This window comes from Nothoprocta perdicaria, unplaced genomic scaffold (assembly GCF_003342845.1).
Source record: "Nothoprocta perdicaria isolate Ctin4 unplaced genomic scaffold, notPer1 scaffold_117, whole genome shotgun sequence".
NCBI classification, from domain to species: domain Eukaryota; kingdom Metazoa; phylum Chordata; class Aves; order Tinamiformes; family Tinamidae; genus Nothoprocta; species Nothoprocta perdicaria.
The window spans coordinates 601512-614013 of NW_020454283.1; the positions used below are offsets into that span (position 1 = coordinate 601512).

The 12502-nt window shown below is 45.5% G+C and overlaps 1 protein-coding gene across 1 annotated transcript in view; it reads left to right on the forward strand.

The window, feature by feature from the left end:
* The window catches only part of CASZ1 (castor zinc finger 1), a 157661-nt gene that overhangs the window by 120457 nt on the left and 24702 nt on the right, over positions 1-12502 (forward strand). The window contains exons 5-8 of the mRNA XM_026053553.1: positions 1605-1673; positions 7475-7565; positions 9631-9795; positions 11727-11899. Coding sequence (XP_025909338.1) covers positions 1605-1673; positions 7475-7565; positions 9631-9795; positions 11727-11899 — 498 coding nt within the window. The remainder of the gene's footprint in view (positions 1-1604; positions 1674-7474; positions 7566-9630; positions 9796-11726; positions 11900-12502) is intronic.

Here is a 12502-nt window from a genome sequence, read left to right on the forward strand (position 1 = left end):
TGGATTTAGGAGAACTTGGTTTGCATCTCACCCGGATGCTGTAGGCAGCCTTGGTCAAGTCTCTGTCCCTCAGCATTGTGTGTTTCCTCACCGGGAAGGCAGTGCTCATGATGCCTGTCTTCCGTATGAGAAAGTCATTTCCCAGCTGCCTGCAGACAGATTTGTCCCTCTCTGTGATTAGGGTGCGTGGGAAAGGGTTGAGGACCATTAACATTGACCTGGGACCCCCTCTCAGCCYGAACACTCTAGACGCTCCAGAGGGTTACTCCAAAGCACTGTGCTGTACATACCAGTGCAGGCCTTCCTGCCATGGGTCACCCGATCAGTGGTTCTGCCCCGGAAGAGTCCGCAGGACTCTGAGCTGCCTGRTGTTCAGGGGCTGTCCGAGAGCTGCCGGGAAGCCTCTTCTGACCTACTTCAGTGTTGCCTGGGGATCCTCGTTTGATTTCCCCTTTTCTTTCTCATTTCTTTCCTCTTGCAAATGTGGGTTTGCAGCCCAGTGGTAATCCCTTTTTCTAGCTACACGGCTTCCTCAAGTGGGATGGATGACAGGGGGCACAGCCAGGAATGGAGTGACCTGGTACTTCAGCCTGGTTGTTCCCAGTGTCCTGATGACATATGGAGCACAGAGTGGCCTCCCATTTCTCATTGGAGCTGCTTACTAGGAACAGGCTCCCTTGAGAAAAGCAGCAGCCTGTTGTGCTGGTGGAGGAAGTGCTGCCTGTATTACCTGGATCCTACTTTCCATTCACAGTCTCCACTAAGACCTCTAGGGAGGGCGGGCAGGCAGAACTGGGAATACCACATACTGCCTGTTTCAGATGGTGTCAGTGTGCCACTGGGTCTTGCGTGGGCTGGAGCCTGGCCCAGTATCTTTTTTTTTTTACCTTGTTGAATTCTACAAGGATGTAATTTCGATCTTCTTAACAATTCTGTGTTACTCAGGGTGATACAACCACTGAGCGTAGGTAGGTTGTTTTTCAGTGAGATAAATACATAGATGCCTCTTTAACATCATGTATGTTTTGGCCTKGGAATAACTGTGTGAGAAAACAGACAGTTAAAGCCCATTTAGCCTGTAGCTATGTTGCTGGGACCAGGTAACAGATACAGTGCTGCTGATGTGAAAGGAGCAAAAACTACCAACCTACCAGCATCCCTGAACCATGAAGACTCTTCTCCCTGAGTTGAGGCTAGGGTAGATATCTCTTGGTAGCCCTACCATGTAAATAAGGGCAGTATTGCAAGGTACTTCTTCAGGGAGATCTTTGTTTTCTTGCAACTATTGCTTGTTTGTTTGGGGCAGCTAGTTTCATCCGCAGGATTATGTTTTAGTGGTTGGTCTTCTCAATGCTTCAAGAAAGTGATCAAGTCCTACAGAGACAGAACTTGCAGGAAGGGTGATGAGGGACTGTGTCAAGTCTCTGTCCTAGGAGCCCTAGGAGGATCAGTATGGAACCTGAAGGGTAATGGGAGGGAGCATAAACCAATGGGTGTCTCTGCTGGCTACTCTTCCTAGAGCCTGCTGTCCTGAGAAACAAGGAGATTGGATTGTGCCCTGTGCCTTCCTGCTAACCAGTTCTGCCCTGTGTCTTTCTCATTAGGAACGGATTACCCACTGACAAACCAGCAGTCAGCGAAGATGTAAATATTTACCAGAAATATATTGCCAGGTAGGCAAATCCCTTGGCTTCTTGGGGGAGGGCTGGAGGGAGGAAACAGGGTGGTGAGGTGCTGGAAGAGCTGTTGTCTCTTCGGACTGAGTGTATAATCCAGTCGGGGGCACTTTCATTTTCCTCTGACGTGTAATTGCTGTGTTCCTGTGCTTGGGAGAGCGGTAACTGTGAGAGGTGTTCAGGCACACCGAGAGCACACTCTGCTCCCTGGAGCTGTTAGACTTTGCAACAAACAGTGGAGAAATGCTTCCCTGCAGAAGCCTAGGCTGCCAGTAGGTTCTTAGTTTCTTAACTGTCATTCTTGGTGTCCATTGCTCTGCTGTCTCCAGCCTTTATTGCCTGCTGTGTTCAATGCCTGCTGGAGGCAAGCAGAAAGTATGTCACCTCTGAGAACCTACACTGGGAATGATTCACATATCGCTTGAGTTTAGGCAGGTCTCAGCATCACTGTGGGATATTTGCCTTAGAATATTTTGCGACTCCTTCATATGAAAAGCACTCGAGAAGGCACTGCTGAGGGCACATTAGCACAGCTCTGGTCAAGCTCAGGTTGGGAATGAGTGGCATTGGGAGAGCTGCACAGGTTGCCCGCAGCTGGAATAGTTGGGGAGTGGTGGGACAGAATAAGTAATGTCACTAGAGCCAAAAGGACAGAAGAGATGATTGCCTAACAGCTGCCTGCTTTGTGGCTCACCATGTAAAGGGTCATCAGCTTCTGTTGGTTTCATCTGTACCATGGGGAAGCTAAATATGAAAGCCCCTTGTACAGAGAAAGACACCTACCAGGGGAAGCAAACAAACCTTTTCTCCAGAGATAAAATTGATGGGTTTATTCCCCCTAGCACTTGGGAACTTAAAGCAAAAGGGAGGAGTGTGTGTAATGTGCTTTCCCACCTTGCCTAAATCTGTAGAGGCTCCCTGTGGGAGGGAGTCAGCTGGATCATGCTGCTAGGAAGGAGGAAGATGCTACTAGGATCTTGGCACGTTAGCAGGGGAGGAGGATGAGAATAGTGTTCTCTCTAGCTAGAGAGAGGAGATTTTCACCTTTTGCCCAAATCTGTGCTGTAGCAGAGGGAGGGAGAAGATAAAACTATGTGTGAGGGAAGGACAGCTGCACCAGTACACGCAAGTCCTCTAGTTCATGCGCAGATGCCTTTGATGCTTGTAGTAAGTCACCTACTCGTGGGACAGTGGGGGAGTGGAATCAAGGGCTTGGGTCTACCTGTGCGGCAGAAGGAACAACACCCTTCCATTGCTGAGATAAAAGAGAGCTTTGTTTTGCTCTACTGAATGACACCGCTCTGTTTTGAGTCACTGTGTGCCACAAGAAGGTATCAAGGGAGCACTAAGGATCTGAAGGTTTCTGCTCTTGGCTGCACAGTGCAGGGATCACGGTGACTGCAGCGAGAGAGGAGATCCCGCTCTCTGTCCGTGGTTCCTGGCTCGAGCAGAAAGCTGTCTAAGCTCTACACCCACATGCACTCTTTGTAGTGCTCTGCAAGCCCCTTCCCCTGGGTCAGGCAGGTAGCTTGTGAGATAGCTAAGGGACACCACATCCTGCTTGAAAAGCTCCGCAAGCCGTTTGTTGGCAGCACAGCCACTTCCCTTCAATTTACACACACTTTTAAAAACAGTTTAAAGCCTTAAAATCAAGGAGGATGGGGGGGGCGAGACACGACACTCTGTGTCTGTACTGCATAATTAGCTTAATGAGTTTGCCAAAGCCACTGCCAAAAGCTGCCCAGGGATAATCCATTCTCCCGTATAACAAAACAAAACCTCTTACTTAGCTAGTTTGGGTTGGGTTTTTGTTGTGTGTTTTTTTCTTCTGTGTATATTTATAATTAAAAAAAAAGACCACAGAAAAATATTATTATTATTATTATTATTAGTGCCTCAGCAGATGGTGCTTCTGGCAGCACTTGCTTAAATATTTATTTCTGTGTGGGTTTCCTCCCCCCTTGTAATTGGGGTGGGTTTTTTCTTCCTTCTCTCACATCATCGTTACAGGGTAATGAGTCTGTAAACACTCACTAAGCATGCTAACTTCTTTATTTATTTTTTCATTATTATTTAATCTTGGTTTTTCTTGCTAACTCTTGCCAGATCAGGACTAGTTCTTTCTGAAAAAAAAAACCCAACAATGTGAACATATTAAAGTAAGGGAAGGGAGTGGGTTGTACTTGCGAAAATGAGTCTGTGTGCCTCTATGCACAACGTAGGGGCTTGGATTTCCGTATCAGCGTGATGAAATGGTCTGTGAACTTGGGATCAGACGTGTGTGTTTGTGCCCGTTCAAGTGCATGGACGTGGTGGGTACATGCATGTAAATTAATAGGGGTGTTGATGTACATGACTGTATGTGCAGTGAATGTGTGTGTGTGTATGCGTGTAAGTGTGTGATGTGTAAGCTTTCCTGTTATGAAAAAGCTAAACAGATGCTGTGCTTTAAAAATTAATAGCTTTGAACTGTTTCAAGTGTCAGAAGAAACACAGGATATATATAACCCTTTAGGAGCCTAACCTTCGAGACTGAAAAAGCAGAAACTGCTCTTTCTGCTCTTGGCTGCTCTCCTCCTCTCCGAGCACCTTGCGCTGTGGAAGGTTCCCTTCTCACCCTGCAGCCGCCGCACACGCGTGCTCTGCTGTGGCACTTGGAAGGAGGGCAGGAGGGCTTGTTTAGCTTTGCTTCTAAAGCTGAGCCTTGGAATTACTTCTGTTAGGAGGCTTCAAGTAGCCCGTCCTATGCAGAATTCTTCCCTTCCTGCAATTGGCATGTCTGGTCTTTGCGTGTTCTTGGCTTAGACAGTCTTGTGGACAGATTTGCTTGAAAAGAGTCTGTGTATTGGCAARGCTGTTTCCTTCCTCTCATCTCTGCTTGGCCTGCGTTCTCCGGTTCTTTAGCCCTGGTGCTTGTTACCCTTTGCTCTCTTATCCCTGTCTCATTAATGGAATGGGGAGACAGTTTCCTGCAGCACTTCCTTGGTCCTTCCTTTGAAGGTACTGRTGGTGCTGCTGCCAAAAGTCTTGGTCTAAGTGGACAGAGTTCCAAGGTGAACCCAGTTGGTTCAATCTGTTGCCAAGCCGGTGTTCCTGGTTAGTGCCGTGGTGGCTGTTCCCCGTGCCCCATCGTGGCCTCACTCTTGCCCCAGCGTAGAGCTGGCTCTACTTTCTCTGCTTTCAGTCCCACACCTTTGTTTGTGCAGCCAGCATTGCTGTTTGCTTTGTGGTTTGTTTCTTCTCCACTGCTGAGGTTTGTTCCAGTTTCTCAATCACCTGTTCTGGCGTGATCCTGATTTCCTGCAGTATTTCTTCTCCTTCCCCAGGGAAAGGCATGTCTGCTTCTGGCATCTGTCCCCGTCTCCTTTGTGAATGCTGAGGCAAAGAAGTCATTTAATTTTTTAGCAATGTCTATCTTTTCTGTCAATTAAGACCCCTTTCCATCTCCTAGAGGTCCTGCTGTCTCCACAACTGACCCCTCTTCTTTATTGTGCTTCAGAAGTGCCGTATTTACTTCTGCTTTTCATCCCAGCTCCTTTTTTTTTAACCCTCTTACCTCATATTATGATAGTTGAAAATCTTCCCCACTGCCACCCTGCTCCTTGAGTGTCCCATGACACCCCTGCTCTTCTCTCCTTTGCATTTTCCCTTGTTGCCCTTCTTTGTTTCTTTCTGCTGCCCTTTATCATGTGCACTCCTGGTGTGTTTAGCACTAAGTGACGTGAGGAACCTTTGAGCAGATGGCAATTTATCTTGGAATGTTTCYCCTCTGAGTCCCCCTCTCCCCACTGCTCTTCCATTTCAAGCTCTTCAGCTCTTCCAGGTTCCCTTACAATATACACCAGAGAGTTCATCACGCTGATGAGCTTGTTTTTGGATCATCCCCTTTTGCCAGTTACTGATCTCTCTATGAGTCAGTATGCTCTGTATGTCTGTCTGTCTCCCTTCAGCAATGTAGATGGTATGTGGCCTTTCTGWCTTTCTTACCTCATTCTCTCCCTCCATGTGATGAGTTCCCAAAGTTGTAAGAAACACTCCGTGGTCTGCAGGAATGGCTCAATCGCATTTTGATGGCTGCTGCTTCTTGTGTTCTAGTGCTAATTACCCTTAAAGGCAGTCTGAAAAATAGGCAGTCAGAAAAACCTCATGTGTTGCCTTTCATTGTTTCTTATTGTGAGCAAATTCTGCATATGCCACGTGGAGAACGACGATTAGCAGGGTCAGACAGTGCTGTTGTGCATGGGAAAAGAGCAGCACACAGAACAGCTTCGTATGACTACATGGTTTGCCTGCAGTGCTACATTCTGTGCCCGTTGATCCATCTCTTAAGAGCTTCCTTTTAATCTGGACAACCTATTGAAAATCCCTCTGTAATCTTTCTACGCTGTTCCATCATCCTGGCAGTTTACCATCTAAGCCACTGGTTCACAAACTTTTCTGTAGCCTGACACCTTGTTACAGCAAACAGAAGTCTTGGGAGATCACTCTTACAACCAGGTGAATGCCTGAGCTTTTCGGCGGCCCTGCTAGGTGTGCGTATGCCTACRAGTGAGAAGCCCTATTTACTCACCCTTATTTGGCTCCACATGGCATGGGAGATTTCTGAAACTCACTGCTGAGGTGTCCAAACTCACAAATGAGAGTTTTAGTGTRTTGTACAATATTTGCCTTAAGGAACCCTTGTTTCTTACTCCTTTCCAAGTAGGCAACTTAGATAACAATATTTTTTTTTCCCTTCCTTCCCTTCTGCAATGATCTTCATCCATTCTTGGGAATCTGCAGCTGGCCCAACATGCCCTTTATGGTACCCACTCTCACACCTTATCCCTTCATCTCTTCACCCTAAATACATTGTTGTTCCCACGGGCCACCCCCAGGTCAGGGGGAGAATTCCCACTTCTTAGTTGCTTTAAAGCTGTTCTCAATTTTTAATGGGATATCTCCCATTTACTTATTACTGATATTTTCTGTAGTGCTCCAGTCTAATTTCCATGGCACTGCTTTTGGAGAGAACAACTAAAAGAACACCCAGCCTTGTTTGTGCTGCTGCTGGCATCCCACTTAGCMGAAATATAAATACAGCCCATTACCACTTGCACGTCCTCTCCATTCTGCTGGAGCAAGTGGGCTTTGCTGTCCTTTTGCTTTTTGCTCGGGAGCACCTGAGAGCCACATGCTCATGTGCAACTTAATCTCCTGCCTACAGGCCCCTTTCACTTCGCYTTCTCCAGACCCCTTATTTGTTTGGATATTTGGCTGAATAAGCAGTGGCACCATTTCACAGCTGTTCCAAGAGCAGTTTCATTAGCTTTTTGCCTGAGATCATTTGGGTAGAAAGAGACTCATGGAAAACGAGTAAGTGGAATGTGGTGAAATACAAAGGCCATCTAATGCCCTGCCATTTACTGGAAGAAAAGATTATGTCATTTTTTTCCCACTTTACCTGAAGCTCAACAAGTCCGGAAGGTGGTCCAGTGAAATGAAATTTTTTATGTATATATATATATATATATATGTATGTGTGTGTTTTTATATATATATATATATCACACTGTTGTGGGATATAAAATCTTGAGGGATCTTGCTGAACTTCTTTCTTTTTCAGCACTGAAAAACACTTCCACGCTAGTGACAGATGAGAAAAGGAAGGTGGGAAGGTCACCATCCTTGGGAGTGATAAGGAGATGGAGAAGGATGAAAACAAGAGTCAGACTTACTATATTTGTACCTTGCTTACAGACAGTGCTGTCACRCGAGTATTTAATTCTCTCTTGCTTGCTTGCTTCTCGTGCTTGCAGGTTCTCTGGCAGTCAGCACTGTGGCCATATACACTGTGCGTACCAGTATCGAGAACATTACCACTGCCTCGACCCGGAGTGCAACTACCAGGTAAAACAGTGGTGCTGCCAAGGCACCATCAGAGCTGCTTGAATCTAAAGGGGTAAACCTAGGGAACATGTGGAATCCCCTGTGCTTTATTCCCATATACACACACATGCCTCTTTTTAGCTCAGAAAGAGAGCAAGATGTATTTTGRAACTGTTGGTTAACTCACAGTAAAATAGGATTACAAATCTAACATCATGTAACTCAACCCAGATGACGCTAAGAGCAGAATATAGATGAGCTAAAGTCAATGAAGTTATTTCAGTTTTACATTAGCGAAACCAAAAAAGTAAATTCTACTGTGTTACAAGTCATCCGAAAATAGGGAAGTGTGGTGGGTTAGCCTCTTTTTCTGCGTGTCTGAGCGACGATGCAGCAGCAGGAGCTGCCACAAAACACCCGATAAGACCTGCAGTGGTCTTAAGGAGAGCGTGGGGGTAGGAGCGTGCGTGATGCTATAATTACTGGGAGAACTGCCAGGGAAACGACGTCAAGCCAGCTCGGAGTCACGTGCTGTGTTTGTTTACCCTCTTCCCGGGTCTGAGCGCTCGACTCTGCCATTTCTGTGGTCAGGCCGTGTGTGTAGGGGGGAATCCCAGAGTTTGCCACTACTGTGCATCAGACACAACTTCTGCTCTGCCCCAGGAGACCTTTTGGTCTCAGGGGACTGAGTCTGACCACAGCATGGGAAGTTGATCTGGCTCTGCTGAGCTTGACTGTGGGTTTTTATTGATCAAAGGAGTTTTTATTCTCTGGGATGCTTGTAGTGGTCCTTCTGGCCCAGCATTTGGTAACTGAGATGAGCATGTCCCGACTGTGACATAGATACCTGTGCATCGGAAGAGAAACACAAAGGATAGAAAGACAGAAAATAAAATTATTATGATTGGCTTCATGATTATTTCCTGAGGAGTCTGGAAGCTGCTTGCAGAGGAGCTCTGTGGTCTCAAAGGGAATAAGGATTTAGGCTGCTTTTTAAGATGCAAATTATTTTATGGCTGAGATGTATTTTATAATAAGTAACTCTCTCTAATAAGTGGGCACAAATTAGCAATGATTGGCAATAGCAATCCTCTAGGTATTCCTTGGGAAATCGTACCTCCCGCCTCCAAGGGATTCCCATTGAAATCTATATCCATATATTCCCATGCCAATACCAATGGGATTGATCAGGATTGGTATTATAGGAGGAAAGAGTGGAAGCAATAATCATTTGTTTCCTATGAGAGAGACTGGAAAAGTTGTTAAACATTAGAATACAGGCCTTTTCAATTACTCTTCAAAATAAATGGATATTGATTTCTTCTTAAAAAAATCAGATTTACTTTCTCGCCTTCCCTGTTAAATATTGATACCTGTGGGAAATGGAGATGAAACGGTTCATTTTTAAAGGCACTTCGCCTTCCCTGAGAGTGGGGTACCCCTTATTAGTTCAAGCAGGTAGAAGGATGAAAGAAATGTTCTGATCATCCAACTTTCTAGCTGATTGCTCTACTTACCACAAGCTTTTTCTGTGACTAGAAGAAAGTTTTGTGTTTCTGTTGTCCCAATAAAGCCATCCTGCCTTCAAGGGGTGGCAGAAGACTTAAAACTAATGGTGTAATGCTATAAAAGAGCAGAAGGTTTTTCCAAGGTTTCAGTCTGACATGAGTGTGGCAGCCAGTRTCTTGCTAGCTGCAAGAATGATTGATTTGGAAGCTTGGATTACTCCCTTGCAAGCTGTTTAGTTCACTGGTTTCCTTTCTAACTATAGCAGTTCTTGAGATAGTAGCAGACAAAATTATGCTAGAAGAACTGCACTCTTAGGGCTGCAAGGAGCATATCCTGCACATGACACTACTGTTGTTTTACTCTACTTAAACTTTTTATTTGCATATACTTTCCTGTTACGGAAAAAAAAATCATACGCATAGTTTTTCTTTAATATAACTCTTGAATTGACTATTGTTGAGCTTTAAAATCCTGGTAGCCTCAGTTTATTAACAACAACAACAACAACCCCTGCCCCAGAACTATTCACCGGCTCCGTCACGTGTGTCTCACTGTGTCTGTCTCTGCGTCTCCCCAGAGATTCACTAGTAAGCAGGATGTGATTCGGCATTACAACATGCACAAGAAGCGTGACAATTCCCTGCAGCACGGCTTCATGCGCTTCAGCCCCTTGGATGACTGCAGCGTGTACTATCATGGGTGTCACCTGAACGGGAAGAGCACCCACTACCACTGCATGCAGGTACCTGCTGGACCGGGGGGCAGCTGGGGGCACAAGAAGCAAGCGAAGAAGGCAGAGCTGTTGTTCCAGACGTGTCCTGTCTGGGGGCAGCTGAAAGGGTCCTGCCACTCCGGCAGCCTCGCACGTCTTGTTAGGATGCAGGGGGCTGCCTTGAGGCAGATGGGTGTAACCTAACGTCATTGAGTTTTGATGTCACCTATCTAGACTTCATCCCCAGCTATGCATCTCCTTTGCCAACGGTACTAAAAATGATCTGTCTGCAGTGGGGGTTTTGAGCTTTGCTTTGAGAGCAGGGCAGGCTTCAACAGCAGTGCAAGCAGAGTTGGAGTTGCTCTCTAGATGTATGTGGATGTAACTGTGACCCAATTGCTGGKTTTTTTTTGTCAAGGACAGACCAGATTATTCTGTGCCTCACATCACAGATTTTGGAATGCATTTGCTTCCTCAAAATTGTAACCTAAAGCATTGCCACCAAAATGGGCTGTAATTGCAAACTGAGAATATTCAGATGTTTTCTGAAAATCTTTCTAGTCTCAAAACTCACGTCTCAAATGCTTTGCTGGGTTAGACTTAAGCATATGTTTGACTTGAAGTCAGCTCAGCTTTTTGAAGTCAATGGAGCTTAAGCACGTACTTAATGTTAGGCATGTGCTCAAGTTCTATCCTGAATAGGATTTAGTTTAAGCATATGCTTACAAGCTTTTGATGAATTAGGGACTTCATGTGACTTTCAGTTGAGGACATTTTCTGTTATTCTTCCATAATACCCGTTGCTCAGTTTTTTTGATTAACCAGGATTGGATTTGCTTAATTTTTTTTAGTGTACAATTAATATTTCACAGCTTTTAAGTCGCTTGGAGTTTGAAGAGAGACCCTCGTTTAAAGAGCTATATATGGGTAATTCCATTCCGTGCCCACTGTCTTCCAGTAAAATAATGCCCATGTAAGCAGTGTCTTACAGGAAAGGTGTCTGAACATAAACTCCCAATTAAAGAAAATATTGCTTAAATGGCAGGATTTGTGCCATCCATCTCGTGGGGTATTTTTTTCTTTATGTCCATAATTGGTGTGGATAAAATTCAGTTAGTTGTTTATATAAACTGACATTTTTTTAGGCTTTAACACCAAGAGCTGCATTGCGAATTATTCCTAAGGAGGTTTTTGTTTAATTCTTTTTTTTAATGCCGTGCAGTGTCTGTCTTTTTTCAAGGTGTCAGTGTGGAGAGAGAGAGGCTTTTTTATATTGGAAATAGCTGGAGATCCTTTTTATTTTTTTTTTTCTGGGTATTTGTCATGGGTTTTGTTATTGCCTGTTTGAATCAACCTGGGCTGAACTGAGAGGTGGTGTTTTCGTTCTCTTCACTTCTGAGATGGTGCAGGCATTGGCACACATTGTGCTAGAGAAGAAAAGAAAAAAAAAAAAATTCCTCCCTTCGCAGGGCTGAGGACGTTTTCAGATTCCAGTGGTTTTTTACTCAATATGGCAAAGTTGCCCGCTTTGCCCAGAGGAAGGCAGGTTTTCAGCGTTCGTGCTCATCRCACCATTCCCATTTGCTGCACAAGTTCAAAACTATTGCATTGATAGTCCCAAACAGTGATGGGGAAAAAACAACACCCAGTTTGCACAAGTCAGCTGAACGCAGAGTTTCTGCTTCGGTAGACTGAACCCCAACTGTTAGAGGCTCAGAAGATCAACCTCATGTTGCACCCCCCAGCCCTAGCACCCCTAGCCCTGTCTGCTAAAAGGATAACTCATTCTCAGTCAATTTCGTATTCCCTAAATGGAGGAATAATTCTTGTAGGAGGAATGCCCAAATGGAACTCTTAATTGTTTGTGTGCAGCTCATAGGTTTSTTATTGCTGCTGTTAATAAGATTGTGGTAGGCTATTAAAGTGCTGTGTTGATGACTCCCTGTTCTGATCTGGGCTAGGTGGGTTGTAACAAGGTCTACACCAGCACCTCTGACGTGATGACCCATGAGAACTTCCACAAGAAGAACACGCAGCTTATCAATGATGGCTTTCAGCGGTTCCGGGCCACGGAGGACTGTGGCACTGTGGAGTGCCAGTTCTATGGGCAAAAAACCACTCACTTCCATTGCAGGTGAGACAGCAGGGAAGGGGAGGGATTCTGCCTGAGAGATGCCTAGTCTGTTTGCCTCCTTGTGCCAAGTTGTAAATTCAGGAGTATACGCAGGGACTTGCTTTTCCCTCCTGTGACCTTCTCAGTATCGTTGTTGAGAGAACTCATGCTTCAGGGCGGATGTGATTTCCACGGTCTTACCACAGAGCACTCTGAAGGCAGGAGATTCATTCACTGGCCTGTCTGAGGTGATCTGAGGGAAGCGTGCCCACCAGGAAACATGTAATGGCATAATTTGGGGAAGCTGTTAGAGTGCCCTGGCAGAGCCCAAATGAGGGGTTCCATTAATATGCTGCTAATGGCACTTTCATGCTAGAGTTCTCTGCAGCCAGCCAGCTCATCCCTTTCAGGGCCAGACYTTGCCTTCTGTTACACAGATGCTCTTCTGTTCATTTCTCATCTTCTTGGGAAGAATGGGAAAGTTCAGTTTGTACCTCAGTCCCCTAGGTACTGCTCTTTTGCTTGGAACTTGCAGTGCTGGGTGCCTGCTTCCCCCTGTCAGGTTGGCTCTTCTCAGAGTGGAACCAGCTTTCTAGCTCTCTTATGTGGCACCATTTGGGCTTG